At 49.3% G+C, this 17348-nt stretch overlaps 1 protein-coding gene across 4 annotated transcripts; it reads right to left on the reverse strand.

The window, feature by feature from the left end:
- Positions 1 to 760: 760 nt before the first annotated feature.
- On the reverse strand, positions 761 to 14539 carry C5AR2 (complement C5a receptor 2). 4 transcript variants are annotated; one of them, XM_081274909.1, is made up of 2 exons: positions 14346 to 14536; positions 761 to 4895 (listed from the first exon to the last, which is right to left on the reverse strand). In XM_081274909.1, exon 2 carries the CDS (start codon positions 4879 to 4881, stop codon positions 3862 to 3864), a length of 1020 nt encoding a protein of 339 aa, XP_081131035.1. In that variant the 5' UTR covers positions 4882 to 4895; positions 14346 to 14536; the 3' UTR covers positions 761 to 3861. The 4 variants fall into 4 exon arrangements, 3 of the variants coding, with proteins under 3 accessions (XP_081131035.1, XP_081131034.1, XP_081131033.1); XM_081274908.1 differs by lacking the exon at positions 14346 to 14536 and adding an exon at positions 10282 to 10417; XM_081274907.1 differs by lacking the exon at positions 14346 to 14536 and adding an exon at positions 7769 to 8044.
- Between the last annotated feature and the right edge of the window lie 2809 nt (positions 14540 to 17348).

Raw genomic sequence — 17348 nt, forward strand, 5'->3', positions numbered from 1 at the left:
GCCCAAATGTCTAATGTTTTAACTGCAACGCATCACATGAGGTGAGCTGTGGAATTTTCCACTCATGCCATCACTTCAGCACTCAAAAATTTGGGATTTTGGAGAATTTTGGATTTCAGATTTTCACATCAGAGATGCTCAATCCGTGTGAAGTTTGGGTTAGTCATTGACCATCAGGTGTGGATGTCGGATGGGCTGTTGGATATAATCATCAAACATTTGGGAAATACCTCATATAGAGAGAAGGCAATCCATATATTATTATCAAAAGAAGAAGCAGCAGAAACAAATTAAGAATTTTACTTAAAATTTCCAAACAAGATTTACAATTGTTAAGGAAAAAAAAAAAAAGAAAGATCAGAATAAGGTCACAATCTGCCAAGCTTGGTGGTGCATGCCTGTAATCCCAGCAGCTTGGGAGGCTGAGGCAGGAGGATCACAAGTTCAAGGCCAGCCTCAGCAATTTAGTGAGGCCTTGTTTCTAAACAAAACATAAAAAGAGTTGGGATGTGGCTTAGTGTTTAAGTGCCCCTGGGTTCAATCCCCAGGACCAAAACAAAAAAAGTCACAACCTACCAACAGTAGGATTGAGTAGCACACTTGAGACTAATTATTGGAAAAATCATCAAGACATGGTTCTTTGAAAACTTAAGAAAATCACTATTTTATTATCAAAAATAAACAAATATCAACAAGAACAAAAACAAGGAAAATTTATAGTAAGTAAAAAAACTGGTTATTTTTAATGATCAAGAAAATTTTATGTAAAATTGCACAGAAATACATTTGGAAGCTCCCATGAAATTTACTCTTATTATTTTTTTAAAAGGCTAATAAAATAAGGTATGAAAGAATTTAAGCCCTATCAAGGTTATTTTTAAAAGTTATCCTCGAACACCCAAGTGGCACCTGGCCCTGGCGGATTCATGGAAAGATTTTTCCCAACCTTTCAAGCAGTACTATAAATTGTCCCAGGAAAAAAACAATTCATTGTACAAAACAGACTTTGTCTTGATAATTCATGCATAACAATTCTGAATAAAATACTGAAAATAAAACGTGAATTGTTGAGAACCTAAATTTTGTTCCTATATCCAGTGAAGTAAAAGGAAATAGCCAGAAAGAGAACTCCACCATCAGGGAGCCCACAGTCTAGTTGGGGGGAAAGGATCTAGACAAATATAGGACAATCTGGCTGTTTCTAAGGTATAGGAGAGGAGCGGAGAGACAGCAATTAAACAGGTCCAGTTGTCACTCTTGAGGAATTTGTGGTTCATCTGAGAACTTGTGCTCCTGAGACTCACAGTACCGAAAAGCACCATTGCTTAAGAAGGTCATGAATCGGGGAAGGCTCCCTGGAGGACATGTCATTTGAGTAAGGCCCTGAAGGAAAACTTTGGTGATGAAGAGTATGAACATTGGAGTCAAGTAAAAATGAGATCAAGTTCCAGCTCTCCAGTGTCCTTGCTGTGTGATTTGGGGCAAATGACTTCCTCTTCCTGGTCCTCAGCTTGTAAAATGAAGCCTCTCACCTTGTCTGTGAGTTAATGTGAGAACTACCTGGCTGTGGTCTGGATGTGATTGGATTCAGTCCCCGATTCCCTAAGGTTCCTATGATTGGAGACTTGTCTTTGGAATGACGCTATTCTGAGATGCTGTGGCGCCTTTAAGAGGTGGGGCCTAGTGATCCTTAAGTCAATGGGAGGGCTTCTGCAGTTCCTTGAGCCCTCATTGGCTGGCTGAGCAAGCCTGGACCCGCCCAGCTCTCAGCTACCGGCTGGAAGGCAGTGGGCTTACTCCTCACCCTCCCACCATTGCTACCTGCCACGAGGTGGTGCAGACCAGGGAGGCCTCGCTGAGCCTGAGCTATGCAACTTGGGCTTTTAGCTTCCTACACTCTAAACCAAACAAATCTCTCTTTTTCATAAGTAACTTGTGTCGAGAATGTGGTGAAAGTAACAAAAAGATGACTAATGTATACTCTAAAGGAGAAACGTGCAAAGTGCCACCCACATACAGGTGCCACTCGCAGGGTTTAAAAGACCCAAGCAGCAAGGTGTGTAGCACACACCTGTGATCCCAGCAACGTGGGTGTGAGGCAGGAGGATCGCAAGTGGTCAGCCTCAGCAATGTAGTGAGACGCTAAGCAACTTAGTGAGATCCTGTTTAAATTTTTTAAAAAGGGCTAGGGATGTAGCTCAGTGGCAAAGCACCCCTGGTTCAATCTCCAGTTCAGGAAAAGAAAAAAAGAAAAAAAAAAGAAAGAAAGAAAAGAAATCCCCAAGCTGATGAAATTCTAAAGGAGATTCTAGAGAGGCCTGGTCTTCTAGAATTTTCTGCAGTGATGGAAATGTTCTATACCTATGCAGTCCAATATGACAGCCACCAACCACATTTGGCTATTGGGCCCTTGAACCATGGCCAGTAAACCTGAGGATTAAATTTTAAACTGCAATTAATTTTAGTTTGGATAGTCATAGGTGAGTTGAGATCACCAAATCAGGCAGCATAGATGAGACAGGCATTCCAGGCAGCAGTGCCAGCTGGAGAAAAGGCCCAGAAGCACGAAAATAAGATAGCCCAGACAGTTTGTATGAGCTCCCTGTGGCCGCTGTAACAAACGTAGCCACTGAAAACAATATGACCTGTTCTCTTAAGATGTTGGCAGTCAAAAGTGTGAAGTCAAGGTGTTGGCAGGTCTGCTTTCCTTCTGGAAGTTTGGAAGAGAATCTGACCCTGACTTTTTTCAGCTTCTGGAGGCCACCTGTATTCCTTGGCTTGTGGCCCCTTCCCCTTGTCACTGGAGGCTCTGCTTTGGTTATCACATCTTCTGCTACTGACTCAGATCTCCTACTTTACTCTTTAAAGGACCCTTGTGATGACTTTGGGCCCACCTGGACAGGCCAGAATAATGTCCCCACCCCTAATTTCATCACATCTGCAAGTCCCTTTTGCAATGTAGGGTTTCACAGCGCCAGGGAATTAGGATGTGCAAAACATTGGCAGCCATTATTCTGCCTCCTATGGGGTCTGAGAAGCTAGAGTGGAAGTGGTGGAGAGAAGCCTCGAATGCCAAGCCAAGAAGCTTGGACATGGCCTTTTGTCAAAATAGCCTCCCAGTACCTCTGCTCTACCACCCTGACCACCTCTTGCATGGATTATTGCAGTAACCTCCTCACTTGGCTCCTTACTTCCTGCTTCCTTCCCTAGACATCTCTACCAGCAACCAGAGAGGGGTTTTACTAAAATCTAAGTCAATCAAGACACTCAGAGTAGGGAACTTGGAAAAAAAATACTGAGTGCTCTGTGTTTGAATTGTAGATAAACAACAAATAACTTTTAGTGTAAGTAGGGCCAAAATATTTCCTGGGGCTTACTAGGCAAGTGCTCTGCCATGAGCTCTGCCTCCAGCCACCCCAGGGCCTTTACACATGATATTCTGCTGGTTCCTCTACTTGGAACAATTTTCTCCCAGTTATAAGCACAACTCCTGCTCCCCTTGTGTAGGTTTGGGCTCAAATATCACCTTACTCCAGAGACTTTTTTGACTGACATCTCCTGCCCCATCCAGTCCCGTTTGTCTCTTTTAGGTTTCTTAGACTTGTCACCCTTCCCATATTCCGTGCTCATTTATTTGCTTATTGTCTGTCTTCCTCCCTCACAGCGTCAGCTCTCTGAGTGCAGAATTTGTGTCTGTCCTGGTCACTACTGTACCCTGATGCCTATATCAGGGCCTGGCATACAGCAAGGGCCTATGAAGGTTCTTTGAATGAAGGGAGAAAATGAAACTCCTGGATCCAGCTTTGCCTGAAGCTATTTGTGAAATGGAATAGGAGATTAAAAAGCCAGTGTCCCTCTTGCCTACACTTCCATCTCTGACACCAGGTCATGACTGGTGAATACCTTGCTTACTACATTTTCCTCCTCATCCTGAGACTCCCTCAGGGCCCAGTGACAAGCAGCTGGCAGTGACCGTCGCAGTTGAGCCCGCCCAAAATATAGGAAGAACATAGGATTGAGGCAGCTGTGAGTCAGGGCCAGGCCCACGACCAGGGGTTCAGCGCGGAGGGCCCGGGCCAGGAGCGCAGAGTTTGGGGCAGCCACGGTGAGCACCAGCCCCAGGATGTGGTAGGGGGCCCAGCAGACGAAAAACCCCACCATGACCGCCACGCCCAGAGGCCAGTGGCGTCGGGTCACTCGGCACAGGAGGGCACCGTGGCAGCCGGCCACGAACACCAGGGGCCCCAGGAAGCCGAAGATGAAGCGCAGGGCGGTCACGGCGCCCTCGGCCGCGGCGGAGCCCCCGTAGTCCACCACGCACAGGAGCCGGGCCGGGAAGTGCTCCTGGTGCAGGCGGCGGTGCAGCGCCGAGGGCGCGGTCAGCAGCAAGGCCAGCGCCCAGGCCGCGCCCTGCGCCACCCGCACGGCACGAGTCCGCTGAGCCGCTGCCCACCAGGTGGGCCCAAGGGCCAGCAGGCAGAGGTCAGCGCTGAGGGCGGCCAGCAGCAGGACGCCGGCGTACATGGACAGCAGGATGGCCGAGGGCAGCAGCCGGCACCCCGCGGCCCCGTAGGGCCAGTGGCCTTCCCGGGCGATCGGCACCGCCAGGATGGGCAGGGACAAACAGCACAAGAGGTCGGCCACGGCCAGGTGCAGGAACCAGGTGGCCCCAACCCTCCGGCTGGCCTCCTTCCCCGCCACCCAGGCCACCATGCCGTTGCCCGGCACGCCCAGCAGGAAGACAGCAGCGTACAGCAGCAGAGGGGCCACGCGGACCGTGTCGGTGGAGAGGCAGGCGCCGTCCGGGCAGTCCACGGGGACATCCAGAAGGTCACTGTAGTCCCCGTACTCGTAGGGGTAGCTGAGCGAATCGTTCTCCATTGGGGTCCAGACACCTGGGCGGGAGAGACACCCAGGGACATTTCAGAGAAGAAAACTCCCAAGGCCTTGGGAATTCTAGGGTAGTAGAAGCTCCTCCCTCAGCATCCTGGAGACAAGCATGCCCGTGCTTTATTTATTTATTTTTTAACTTTTTTTTAGTAAGAGAGAGTGAGAGAGGGAATTTTTTTAATATTTATTTTTTAGTTTTCGGCGGACACAGCATCTTTGTTGGTATGTGGTGCTGAGGATCGAACCCCGGTCGCACGCATGCCAGGCCAGCGCGCTACGCTTTTGCCACATCTCCAGCCCCATGCCCTGCTTTAGATCACTGGCTTCTAACCACGGTTTAGAACTCAGGCCTCGGAATTCTGGAATATTGCACCCCTGGGATTCAGCCCACCAGAAGATTCCAATCCTTTTTTTCTTTGTTTCTTTTTTTTTTTTTTTTGTACTGAAACTTGAACCTAGGGGCACTCTACCACCAACCTACATCCCCAGCTCTTTTTATTTTTTATTTTGGGAAAAAAAAAAAAAAAAGTCTCACCAAGTTGCTGAGGCTGGCTTCTAACTTGCTATCCTCCTGCCTCAGCCTCCTGATTCGCAGAGATTACAGGCACTTGTCACTGTGCCCAGTACAGAAGCCTGGAACTCCTGAATGCTAAAACGTTAGAACACTGGCTGGTGCGCATCCTGGAGTTCTAGGGTATCACATCTTTAGAACTCCAACAGCTTAGAACATTGGGATTCTAGAATGGGAATGCACTGGAGCAGGAGCTCCTCAATATGGTGGAATCCTAGAACATCATGCTAGAACTCTGTCAACGAGGCCACCACACCCGGCTTTATTGACAGATGCCAGTGCCTCTGGAGGCCAAGCAGGAGGATCATAAAGTCAAAGCCAGACAGAGGTGCTGAGCAACCCAGTGAGACCCTGCTCTAAATAAATACAAAATAGGGATGGGGATGGGGCTCAGTGGTCGAGGGCCCCTGGGTTCAATCCCTGGTACCGAAGGAGAAGAGGAGAAGGAGAAGGAGAAGGAGAAGAATACTATCACAATAAAAATCTTGGAATTACAAAATATTAATTTATTAGAACCTTAGCCAATTATTACTTGAGTCAGGAGCATCACTTGAGCCCCAGGAATTTGGAACCAGTGTTGGCAACATAGCAAGATCCCATCTCAAAAAAAAAAAAGAAAGAAAAAAGAAAAAAATTTCCTCTTATAATTATAAAAATTAAAAATAAAAGTGAGAAGCAATTGAAATGAAATAGTGTACTCTGTTCATCAAGAGGGGGAAACGGCTGTCTGTATTCACAACGGAAGTATTTATCTTAGTTCTTCTTCATCTGCATTTTCTAATCTTGATACAGTGAAAATGTACACATAAGCAATCTTCTCATCCTTTTTTTAACATAAATGAGATCAGAGTAAAACATGTAGGGGCTGGGGATACAGCTCAGTTGGTAGAGTGCTTGCCTTGCATGCACAAGTCCCTGGGTTCAATCCTCAGCACCACACACACACACAAAAAAAAAAAAAACCCTTGGACCTGAGTGCTCATGTCACAAGGGTACAGCTTTCTGGGTTTCGTAGCCTGAATATACCCATGTAACTGGCTCACAGATGGAGAACAATTGAATCCTACTACTTGTAATTCTTAAAAGCAATGATAAGCTGGACATGGTGGTGATTACACCTGTAATCCCAGCAGCTCAGGAGTCTGAGGCAGGAGGATTCCATGAGTTCAAAGCCAGCCTCAGCAAAAGCAAGGCACTAAGCAACTCAGTGAGATCCTGCTCTAAATAAAATACAAAATAGGGCTGGGGATGGGCTCAGTGGTTGAGTGCCCCTGAGTTTAATCCTCGGTATCCCAAAAATGAATAAATAAAAAAGCAATGATAATATTGGGAAGGTGGGACACATAAAATATGAATTCTCAACAATTAATTCATTCACATGACACAGTTCCTGAGCCCTTGTTCTGTTCCAGGTGCTGTTCCGGGCACTGAGGCACCTGAGCAGGCCAAGACAGACAAAAGGCTTTCCCCTAGGAGTTGACCCCGCAGGGGGTTGGATTCAGCTGGTTAAGACAGAAATAAGCAAAATACACAGGGGTTCCTAAGGTGATGAAGGCTCTGGGGGTGGGCATCACGATACAAGGAAGCTGCCACATGGGAATTTCACATGAGGGGGCAGGGAACACTTCTCTGAGTTGGTGACATTTGAGGGGAAACTAAAGGAATTGAGGGAGGATGCCGTGAAGATCCAGGGAAGGGTGAACAGAGGGAACAGCCAGTGTGGAGGCCTTGAGGCAGGAGAAGAGCAGGGAGGCTGGAAGGAAGTAGGGGGGGGGGGGCTGAGTACGTGGGGCCACTGGGTTCCTAAGGACTCTGTCTTGTATTGCTTATGAGGTGGGAGATGGGAGGGTGCTGAGCAGAGAGGCAACAGGATCTACCAGCGATGATCAGGACTCCCTATTAGACGTCACCCTCTATTGGGCACCTCTGGTTGGGTCCCAGGCATTGGTCCAAGCGGCTTTGAACATTGTGTCGTCCTCCTCTCCCGGACCAACCCTCTGACCTTGACACAGATGAGGAAACCGCGCAGGTGACTTACCAAAGATCTCTCAGGTAAGGAGAGGACAGAACCGAGTTTCCACTCCTGTCCGCCCCTCTCTGGAGCCTGAGCCTCGGGGCGTCCGTCATCCCTAACCTGAGACTCCAGGGCTGGGGAGCGACACAGCTCCAGGCCCCAGCAGATCTGGCTCCGTGGCCTGCGTTGGGGATTGCAGCGGCCCCCTCACTTCCTGCCCTGGGAAGGGAGTCACCCAGGAGGATCCCTCGCCCGTCCTATGGGACCCTGAGGAGTCCCTGCGTGCCACGTACCTGGCCTAGAGTGGGACTCAACCGGATGGAGCTTTGGGGACAAGAGGACCCAGGAGGAGTCCCCGCCCTGCCCCATGTCAGAGTGGCCCTGTGGCTCTCTGCTGACTATTATGGGTTGGCTGGCACTTCCCAGAGCTTCAGCTGGTGCTGATATAACCGGAAGGACAGGGAGGAAGTCAAGTCGCTCCCCATCCTGCCTGGTAGCCCTACGAGGTCAAGCCACATTTTGTGTTAGGCACTCTGCTGTTATTGTCCCCAGAGTGAAATGTGCACAGCCTCTGTAAACCCAAGCCCTCCCCAGTCCTCGGCCTCAGTCCCCCCATCTGCAGAGGGGGTGATGATATGCCTGCCTCCCAGGGCATTGAACGGGCACATCACAGAGGGGAGCTGCACACAGCGCTGGGCCACAGTGAGCATCATTCACCCAGCTGCCCTGGTGGCCATCCACCACCACCACCCCCACCACCCCACCCCTCAGCTCCTGCTGATTAAAACCATCAAACTTCCTGCGCATAAGCAACTAGACCACTTTATAGCATTTCCTCCTGAACATTCTAAGCAGAAACCAAGACACTGGACACCCACGTCCCATCTCCTCATCTTTTCCACTTAGTTTGCCTCGGATCGGCTTCCCGCTGGCTACACCCACCCACCTCCTTCTTCAAAATCAGTCTGTGGCTGCATGGTCATGCTTGGTCACCAGCCTCAGACCTGGTGAGAGCGGCCTCTGGTAATAATGATAATGATCGTTACGAGAAGCATTATTTTATCACTTTTACGATAAGTTACATTTGTGTGTTTGTATAGACTGTGTCTACATGCTTCAATCTACAGATAAAACATGACGGCCATTATTCTTTTTGATAATTAAAATAACAGGCGATAGGGCTGGGGTTGTGGCTCAGTGGTAAAGCGCTTGCCTAGCACATGTGAGGCACTGGATTCCATTCCAGCATCACATAAAAATAAATGAATAAATAAATAAATAAATAAATAAAAGGTATCATGTCCATCTACAACTAAAAAAAATTTTAAGTAAACAAAATAACAGGTGATATTCACTGAACACCTATTATGTGCCTCATAACAATCCTAGGAAGTGAGCATGACATTATCCCCATTTCCCAGAAAATCAATATTATTATTATCCCCATTTCCCAGAACATCAGCCCCGCCCTGCTCTGGGCTCCACATTGTTCCCAGCATCCGGAACAGTACTCAGCACACAGTAAGTAAGTACCTGGCAAGGGAAAGAAGGAAGACACAGATGGCCACACAGAAACTAAGTGATTCTTTCAGCCTCTCAAGGGCTGGGGATGGAACTCACAGCAGAGCCCTTGCCTAGGGTGCCTGAGGCCGAGTTCAATCCCCAGCACTTCTAAAACAAACTACCCAGTTTCTTTCAGTTTTTCAAGATGACAAGTACCCTTAGTAGTGCGTCTCTGCGCATGCGTGCTTGGCCATCCGCCAGTCTGGGTGGAACTTCTGCCCTGGGACCTCTCCCCTGACCCGCAATCCTGCCCCTTCCTGGAAAAGTACGCACACGCTGGTCAAAAGCCCAGCTGGGGACACACCTGTATAGTCACACCGAGGCATGGTCTACAGCTGGGGGAGGGAACAGGGACGGAGTCCATGACATCGCATTGAGGACTGAATGATTCCATTCACGTCAAGTTCAAGCACAGGCAAAGGAGCAGGCTGTGGTGGCCCACGCCCGCAATCCCAGCTACCTGGGAGGCCGAGGCAGGAAGATGGAGAGTTCAAAGCCAGCCTCAGCCATTTAGTGAAACCCCAGCAAATCAGCAAGACCCTGTCTCAAAATCAAAAAAAATAAATAAATAAAAAGGACAGGGGATGCGGCTCAGTGGTTAAGTATCCCTGGGTTCAATCCCTGGTGCCAAAAAAAAAAAAAAAAGATAGAGGGACTCTGGGGTAGTTAGAAGTCATGATCAACTATCCTTGTGGAGCCCCGCCCCCCCGGACACCAGGGATGGGGTTCATGCTAAGGCTGGATACATGGATGTGTTCCATTTATGAAGAGTCACAGGGCTGGGGTATGACTCAGTGACACAGCCGCTGCCTGGCACATGTGAGGTTCTGGATTCCATCCCTGGCACCAAAAAAAAAAAAAAAAAAAGCAAACCAACAACACCCTCTCAGAGCTGCAGTGTTCCGTGTGTGTAAGTCACACACCAGCGTGGACCGTCAGCCGCTGAGTCAGTCGCCAAAGCTAAAGGCTCGCTCAGCAGGCTCGATGGCTCAGTGCTGTGCTCAACAGCTTCACTAGCAACTGCAAGAATTCCTGCGGGTCACAGAGGGACAAAGTACAACCAAATGTGACAAAACACGTTCCCACCTTCACAGGGGTTTTCTGGGTGGGCCGCCCAGGGCTGTGACATGAATTTCGATGTGGCCACAGTAAGACTTCCCCTTCTCGTCCCAGATTCTGAAAGTAACGATCTAGGAGGCCAAGGTGGTGAAGCCCCTCCCCTCCTTCTTCCCTCCCTCCTCACCTTGTCTTCCAAGAAGTCCTCGGTGTGTTCAAACACCACTTGGGATCACAAATTGGCCCTGTTTGCCGGGTTCCTATTGGATTCTCCAGGCACTGGCCCCGGCAAGGCTTTTTAACCAGGGAAAACAGGAGTGGCCTGGTCCCGGCCCCAGGGTGTGTTTGTCCTGTCTTCTTCCCATGACGCACACATACCATAATTACAGGGCAGCCGGGAAAGGTCCAGAGGGCTCGGGGAGGTGGAAGGTGGGTGGAAAACTGACCCCATCCCAAACCCTAATCTTGAGGTCACCAGCTTCCTGGTGTAGTGTGACCTCCAGGGTTTGGTGGTCTTGGCTTGGCTTAGGACACCCACAGCACCCTTCAAGGTTCTTCCAGCAAGAACCAACAGCCCCCTGCCCCCCCCCCCCCCGCTTCCAGCTACATGTCCAGCCCTCCCCCCTGGTATCTGCAGACAGATAAATATTCAGCCTTCCTGGAATGTTCCAAGGAAAACATCCTGCCCCAAAAGGTCAAGACAGCTGAGCACTATCATCCCTTCTCTGGGCCTCAATTTTCCACCTGTAAATGGGAAGACATTGGCCATAGTGGTTCTTATTATGTTTTTCTTTATGTCTTGTTACCAGGGATTGAATCCAGGGGTACTTAACCACTGAGCCACATCCCCAGCCCTTTTTATGTTGAGACAAGTTCTGGCTAAGTTGCTTAGAGCCTCGATAAGTTACTGAGTATGGCCTCCAACTTGTGATCCTCCTGCCTCAGCCTCCCTAGTCGCTGAGATTACAAGGTGCATCACTGCACCCAGCATCATAGTGGTTCTTAACCGCCTCTCCGGTTCACCATGGCTGAAAACCTGAACTCGGGAGCCAGGATGATAGGATTCATCTTCTAGGTCCACTGTTGGTGAGTTTTAGGTCTTGGTCTCTCTGAGCCTTCACTGCCTTATCTGTGAAGCTAGAGGATGCAGTGAACACTAAATGGGTGACTGGACTTAAAACCCACAGACCGGCACCTGGCACCTGGTGCAGGTGGCACATCCCTTATCCAAAAGCTTAAGACCAGAGTGTTTCTGATTTTGGAATATTTCCTTATGCCTAATGCCAAATCTTGGGGATGTGACAAGAAGTCCAAACACGAAAATCACTTGATGTTTCATATATAATTAGAGCCTGAAGATAATTTTTCGGGGTGGGGGGACAGTCCTGGAGCTAAAACCCACTAGCCACATCCCCAGTCCTTTTCATTTTAAGACAGGGTCTACATTTCCCAGGCTGGCCTCCTGCCTCAGCCTCTCGAGGAACTGGGATTGCAGGTGTGCACGCCACACCTCGTCCAGCTGAGACTAAAGATAATTTTATGCAGTATTTTCAGTGCATCTGTATTTTGACTGTGACTCCTCCCGCGAGGTCAGGGGTGGAATCCCGAGAGTATGCAAAGAGTCTCAGATTTTTGGAATATTTCAGATTTTTAGATTTCCCGATTAGGGAGTTTCAGCCTGTATACAGCTAGGTACGTGTTTGTTAGATTAACAACACGAGGCCCTGGGTTCTATCTCCAGCACAGAGAGAGAGAGAGAGAGAGAGAGAGAGAGAGAGAGAGAGACAAGAACAGACTAAATATTCTTAGGACACATGCACCCTGTAAGCTTCTCGAGAGGAAGTAGCCGCAGCCCAATTCAGGAACCTCTTCATTCAGCAGATTTTTCTGCCCTCCCCTCTCCCCTCTCCCTCTGCTTGCTTCAGGAGTTGAGGGGGATATATTTATACTTTCGTTGCTGTTTGATGCTGTTTGAGAATAGAATCATGTTGTTAGAGGAAGTCATTTCTGAGTCAAGAAGCTGGAACTGGCTCTGTGACGCAGGCATCTCTGGTTACCTTCTGGGTGACCCTGTCTTGGCTGAGCCTGACCCCTCCCCCATAGAGACAAACATCTCCTGGGTCCCCTCAGCAGGTCACGGAGTCGTTGGCATAAGGTTCTCTGATTCTGGGTGGCAAAGTTTTTGTGGTGTCCCTGGAGCTAGACAGCGGTAACAACTGCACAACTGTCCACAACACGTTGAGCCTACTAAACGCCACTGATAGGAAATTTTATGGCATGTGCACTTTACCACGAGTTTTCAAAAACAACAAGTAGCCAGGTGCAGTGGCGCAGGCCTGTGATCCCAGCCACCTGGGAGGCTGGGGCAGGAGGATTGCTAGTTCAAGGCCAGCCTCAGCAACTTAGTGAGATCCCACTCCAAAATAAAAAAGTAACAGGAGCTCAGAGTATAGCTCAGTGGTAGAGCACCCCAGGTTCAACCACCAAAAAAGTAAAAAAAAAGGTAAATAAACTGTTACCTTCCCACACCCCAAAGTGAATTGGATCATTTTATTGGGTTCAACCTAATGGAATGACAGGAGGTAGGGTGAGCGGCTAAGATGGGGAAACATAACCTCATTTCCCTTTCGAACAATATGCTGTCAAACGATACATATTAGGTAATACCGATGCATGAAAAAGGATGCCTTAACCCATGCTTAAGTTACTAAACACAATCATAAACTCGACACATGAAACCACATCCTAGAGTCTTTGAATATCTAGATCAAGGGTGAGTGTCCATGTTTTGGTTGTTTTTTGGTTACTGTACCTGGCTACTACAGACTGCATAATTTGTCAAGAATAAAGGTTGATTCATCTTCCAGTTCTGGAGGCTGAGAGATCCAAGAGAGAGGAGCTGCCTCTTGGGAAGGCCCTCTTGCTGGTGGCAGCATAAGGACATCACATGGTGACTCAGGGTAAGCTCAGGTCTCTCTCCTCTTTTATAAAACCAGTTTCATTACATTAGGGCTCCATTCTTTTGGCCTGACTTAACCTTGATTACCTCCCAAACGTCTCACCTCCAAACATCAGAGACAGATTAGTCCCATCCCTCCTTATGCCTCAGGATGGAGAGTAAATTTCCTGAGTTTTGGGGGGGTCAGTCAAACCACAGCAGTTTTTTTTCTGCACAAAGAAAGTATATATTTTTGTTTTTGTGGGTCAAGAAGACAACCAGGGCCTGATGATAGGCCACAGACAGAACGGGCTTGACTGTGTCCAATCAAACTTTATTCACAACAACAAGTCGTGGGCCGGATTTGCTGACCCCTGGATCTAAATCAAAGACCCTGAGGTGGAGTGTTAGACCCAGAGACTCCTAGAATGTCGGAATCCCAGAATGCTGGCCCAAGGGGTCCTGCAATGCGAGTTACAGACTATTTAAATCACAGGATTCTAGAATGTCACAGCAGCCTCAGAGGGCAAGAGGCCCAGAGTTCCAGGTGTTAGATGTTAGAAATTCGTGGATGCTGCCAGGTGCACAGTGGTGCACACCTGTAATCCCAGAGGCTCAGGAGGCTGAGGCAGGAGGATCACAGATTCGAAGCCAGCCTCAGCAACTTAGCAAGGCCCAAGCAACTCAGCGAGACCCTGTCTCAAGACAAAAATTAAAACAACAGGCTGAGGGTGTGGCTCAGCTGGGTTCAATCCCTGGTAAAGAAGGAAAGAAAAAGGGGGGGAGGCAGAAAGGAGGGAGGGAGGGAAGGAGGGGAGGGGAGGGAAAAGGAAAAGAAGAAAGAGAGGGAGGGAGGGAGGGAGGGAGAGATGTGTAGATGTCCTGAAGGTTAGCCAAGATAGTCTCTCCCTGAGGGTCTCACACTGTAGCCACTGGCCACAGGAGACTGCTGAGCATTTCAATAAGGCAGATCCGTGGTAGGAGGTACTTTGAGTATAAAATTCACATCAGATTTCAGAGACTTAGTACATTAAAAAGAGAGAGAGAGAGAGAGAGACCATTGAGTTGTCTGTGTGCCGCGCTAGACCCCAGGGCAGACCCCAGGGCGTGGCGCGGGCTAGGGACGCCACACGCAGCCCCAGGATGTGTTTATGTCCACTTGTTTATCTCACGTGTGGAAATGACACTATCTTAAATGTATCGAGTTCAATAAAATGTACTCCCCAAGTTAACTTTACCGGATCATTTTGGTTCTTTGGACGTGCCCCTTGCCTGACTGCAGGAAGTGAGGGTCTCCTCCTGACTCACATTACCTTGCTGCTGGGTGGTTCTGGTCCAGAGGGACAAGCTCCCAGCCCCTAGTCATGCGAGGTGCAGAGGTCAGTCACATGGCACTGATGGGGCTGGCTCTGGCCCCTGGCCTGGGGGACCCAGGTTCAAAGAGCAGCCCAGTGACTGAGAACCAAGGGTCCCGGAGGCTGGGGCTCGGGGAGTGTGGCAGGGAGGACAAGCCCATCATCCACTTCCTTCCCCCACCACTTCCCCTTTCCAAACCTGTTGACCCAGCAGATTCCCCAGGCCGCACGTTGGGCAATCCTCTGGCCTTCCAGCCCACTTCCCTCTCGGGCTGGGCTGGTCAACCCCAGGCAGATCCCACTCCCAGCCTCCGACTGTTTGCAGAAGACCAGGACAGGCCTGGACTGGGGGACGGATCTGCTTCCTGAATTGGGGAGGGAGCCTCGCTGGGTCCCACTTATTCCTCAGGTCAGGAGACCTAGAAGGTGGCCAGGGTGGAGAAGGAATGAAGAGGAGTATGAACAGGTAGACAGGAAGTGAAGGAGCAAGGGGGCAGGGTGGCACTCCGAAGGAAGGCAGAGAGGGGGCAGGATGGCCTCAGAGAGACAGGCTGGGCATCCAGGAGAAAGGGGCAGGGGCCAAGCAGGGACCAGATGGCAGAGGATGGAGGTCTCGGACCAGACAGGCAGGACGTGGGAAGAAGAGGAGGGTCAGGATGGGTCCCAGGCTCAGGCCCAGGTGGCCAAGTGGACAATAGGGTTGTCTCCAAGATGAGGAAGCAAGAGAAGAAGAGGTTTGGAGGATGCTGAGGTCAGTTTTGGTGTGGGGAGTGGGAGGGGAGGTCAGATGTAGAAAGAGAGATGTCAATGGTAGGAGGTGAAGTCACAGCACTAGTGAGAGGAGAAGTCATGAAGAGTGAGCTCAGCTGGGTGTGGTGGTACACACCTGTGACCCCAGCTACTTGGGAGGCTGAGGCAGGAAGAGTGCAAGTTCGAGGCCAGCCTCCACAACCTAGTAAGACCCTGTCTCAAAATAAAACATATAAAGGGCTGGGGGCAGGGGTGGGTGCTCAGTGGTAGAATGCTTTGCCTCGCATGGGTGAGACCCTGAGTTCCATCCTCAATGCAACATACACAAAATACAAATAAATAAAAACAAAAAGAGTGAGGTCCAGAGAGCTGGTGTTGAAGAGCAGATGTGCAAGTCAGCTTTTGTCATATAACCATGCCAAACACTCCCTCACTGTGACAGAATACCCAAGAAAATCAAATTACAAGGAGGAAAGGCAGAGGTTTTGATCCATGCTTACTTGGCCTCATTGCTTTGGGCCTGTATTGAAGCAGCATGTCACACCCAGGAACATGAGGTAGAGCAGAACCTCCTGCCTATGGTGGTGAGTAAGCAAGGAGACAAGGGGGCTTAGGGTTCCCACAGCCTGTTCAAAGTCACACTCCCATGACCCAATTTTTTTTCCCCCAGGCCTCACTTCCTGAGGGTTCTACCACCTCCCAAGAGCATCATGCTCGGCTGGCTCACAGTTTTGGGGGTTCTGATTGGTTGGCCCCAGTCCTCTGCGGTGAGGCAGCCCATCATGGCGGAGCACACCGTGAAGCAAAGCCGCAAAGCCGCTCACCTCAGGCCAGGAGGCAAGAGAGTGCAGAGGGGGCTAGGTCCCATGATTCCCTCCAAGGCCACGCCCCCAATGACCTAAAGGCCTCCAACTAGGCCCCACCTCCTAAAGCTCTCAGCACTGCCACCCTGGCCAAAGCCTTTAAGGGCCTCTGGGGAGCATTAGCAACCAAACGACAGGAGCAGAGAGAGAGACAGGGGAAATGAAGCTGGGAGGTAGAGGACACCAGCCAGATCAGCAGCCATCCAGTGAGGAGGAGGTAGAAGGGCCATTCAGGATTAGGAGGGACTTGGGGAGAAGGATCTGCACCTGCTCCCTAAAAACTAGGAGTGCCTGGAGCTCAGGTATCCTCCAGAGGCCTGGTCCCAAGAAGTGGGCATAAGTGAACTCAAGTCTCAGAGCACATCTTGTCCCAGGTACACCGACATTCACTATCAAGCAGGCACAAACATCACACGCAGTACTTGGAAAGCTGAGGTAGGAGGATCACAAGTTTGAGGCCAGCCTCAGAAATTTAGTGAAGCCCTAAGCAACTTAGTGAGACCCTGTCTCAAAATTTAAAAATCCAAAAGTCTGGGGATGTGGCTCAGTGGTTAAGTACCCTTGGGTTCAATCCCCAGTAACAACAATAACTAATAATAATAATAATAATAATAACTGCACAAAGCCTCTGCCGGAAGCTGGACACAGGTGCTCCCTCTTGCACCCAGATGCTCAGACAGTGTCTTTAAGAGTCGTCCCCAAGGCAGCCGTGAGGATGCTATTGCAAGAGCATGCTACCCTGTCTGTCAGGATCAGGCCCCGCTCAGCCAGCTCTGGCAGAGAGGGAGGGGACTCCGCACATGTGCCCATTGCTGGAGCAGCCACCAGCCCTGCAAGGCGACTGAGCACTTGAAAAGGGTGAGGCCCATTCAGACAGGCTCTGGGTGCCACGTACACAGACGGGTTCAAAGACTGAGTACCAAAGGAAAGAAAGGCAAAGAGAAAGGAAGAACGGAAGGAAGGGGAAGGAGGGAGGAACAGGTTCCTTCAATAATATTTTTACATTGATTACAATGACGTTGAAATACTAATACTTTGGATGAGTTGGATTAAGTAAGATATATGAGCGCACTACTGCTTGAGCCACATCCCCAGCCCTATGTATCTATACTTTATTGGTATCTATCTATCTATCTATCTATCTATCTATATACATACACACACACTATTCACAAAGTACAAATATATCACCAATATCATTGTTTATATGACATACAATTATAGTAGATTATTAAATATGTATTAGTCATTACCATAATGAAATACCTGAAACAGGCTACCTATGGAGAAAAGGAAGTTTATTTATTTTACTTTGTGTGTGTGTGTATGTGTGTGTGTGTGTGTGAGA

This window comes from Spermophilus citellus, assembly GCF_964194105.1.
Source record: "Spermophilus citellus genome assembly, chromosome: 18".
Lineage (NCBI taxonomy): Eukaryota > Metazoa > Chordata > Mammalia > Rodentia > Sciuridae > Spermophilus > Spermophilus citellus.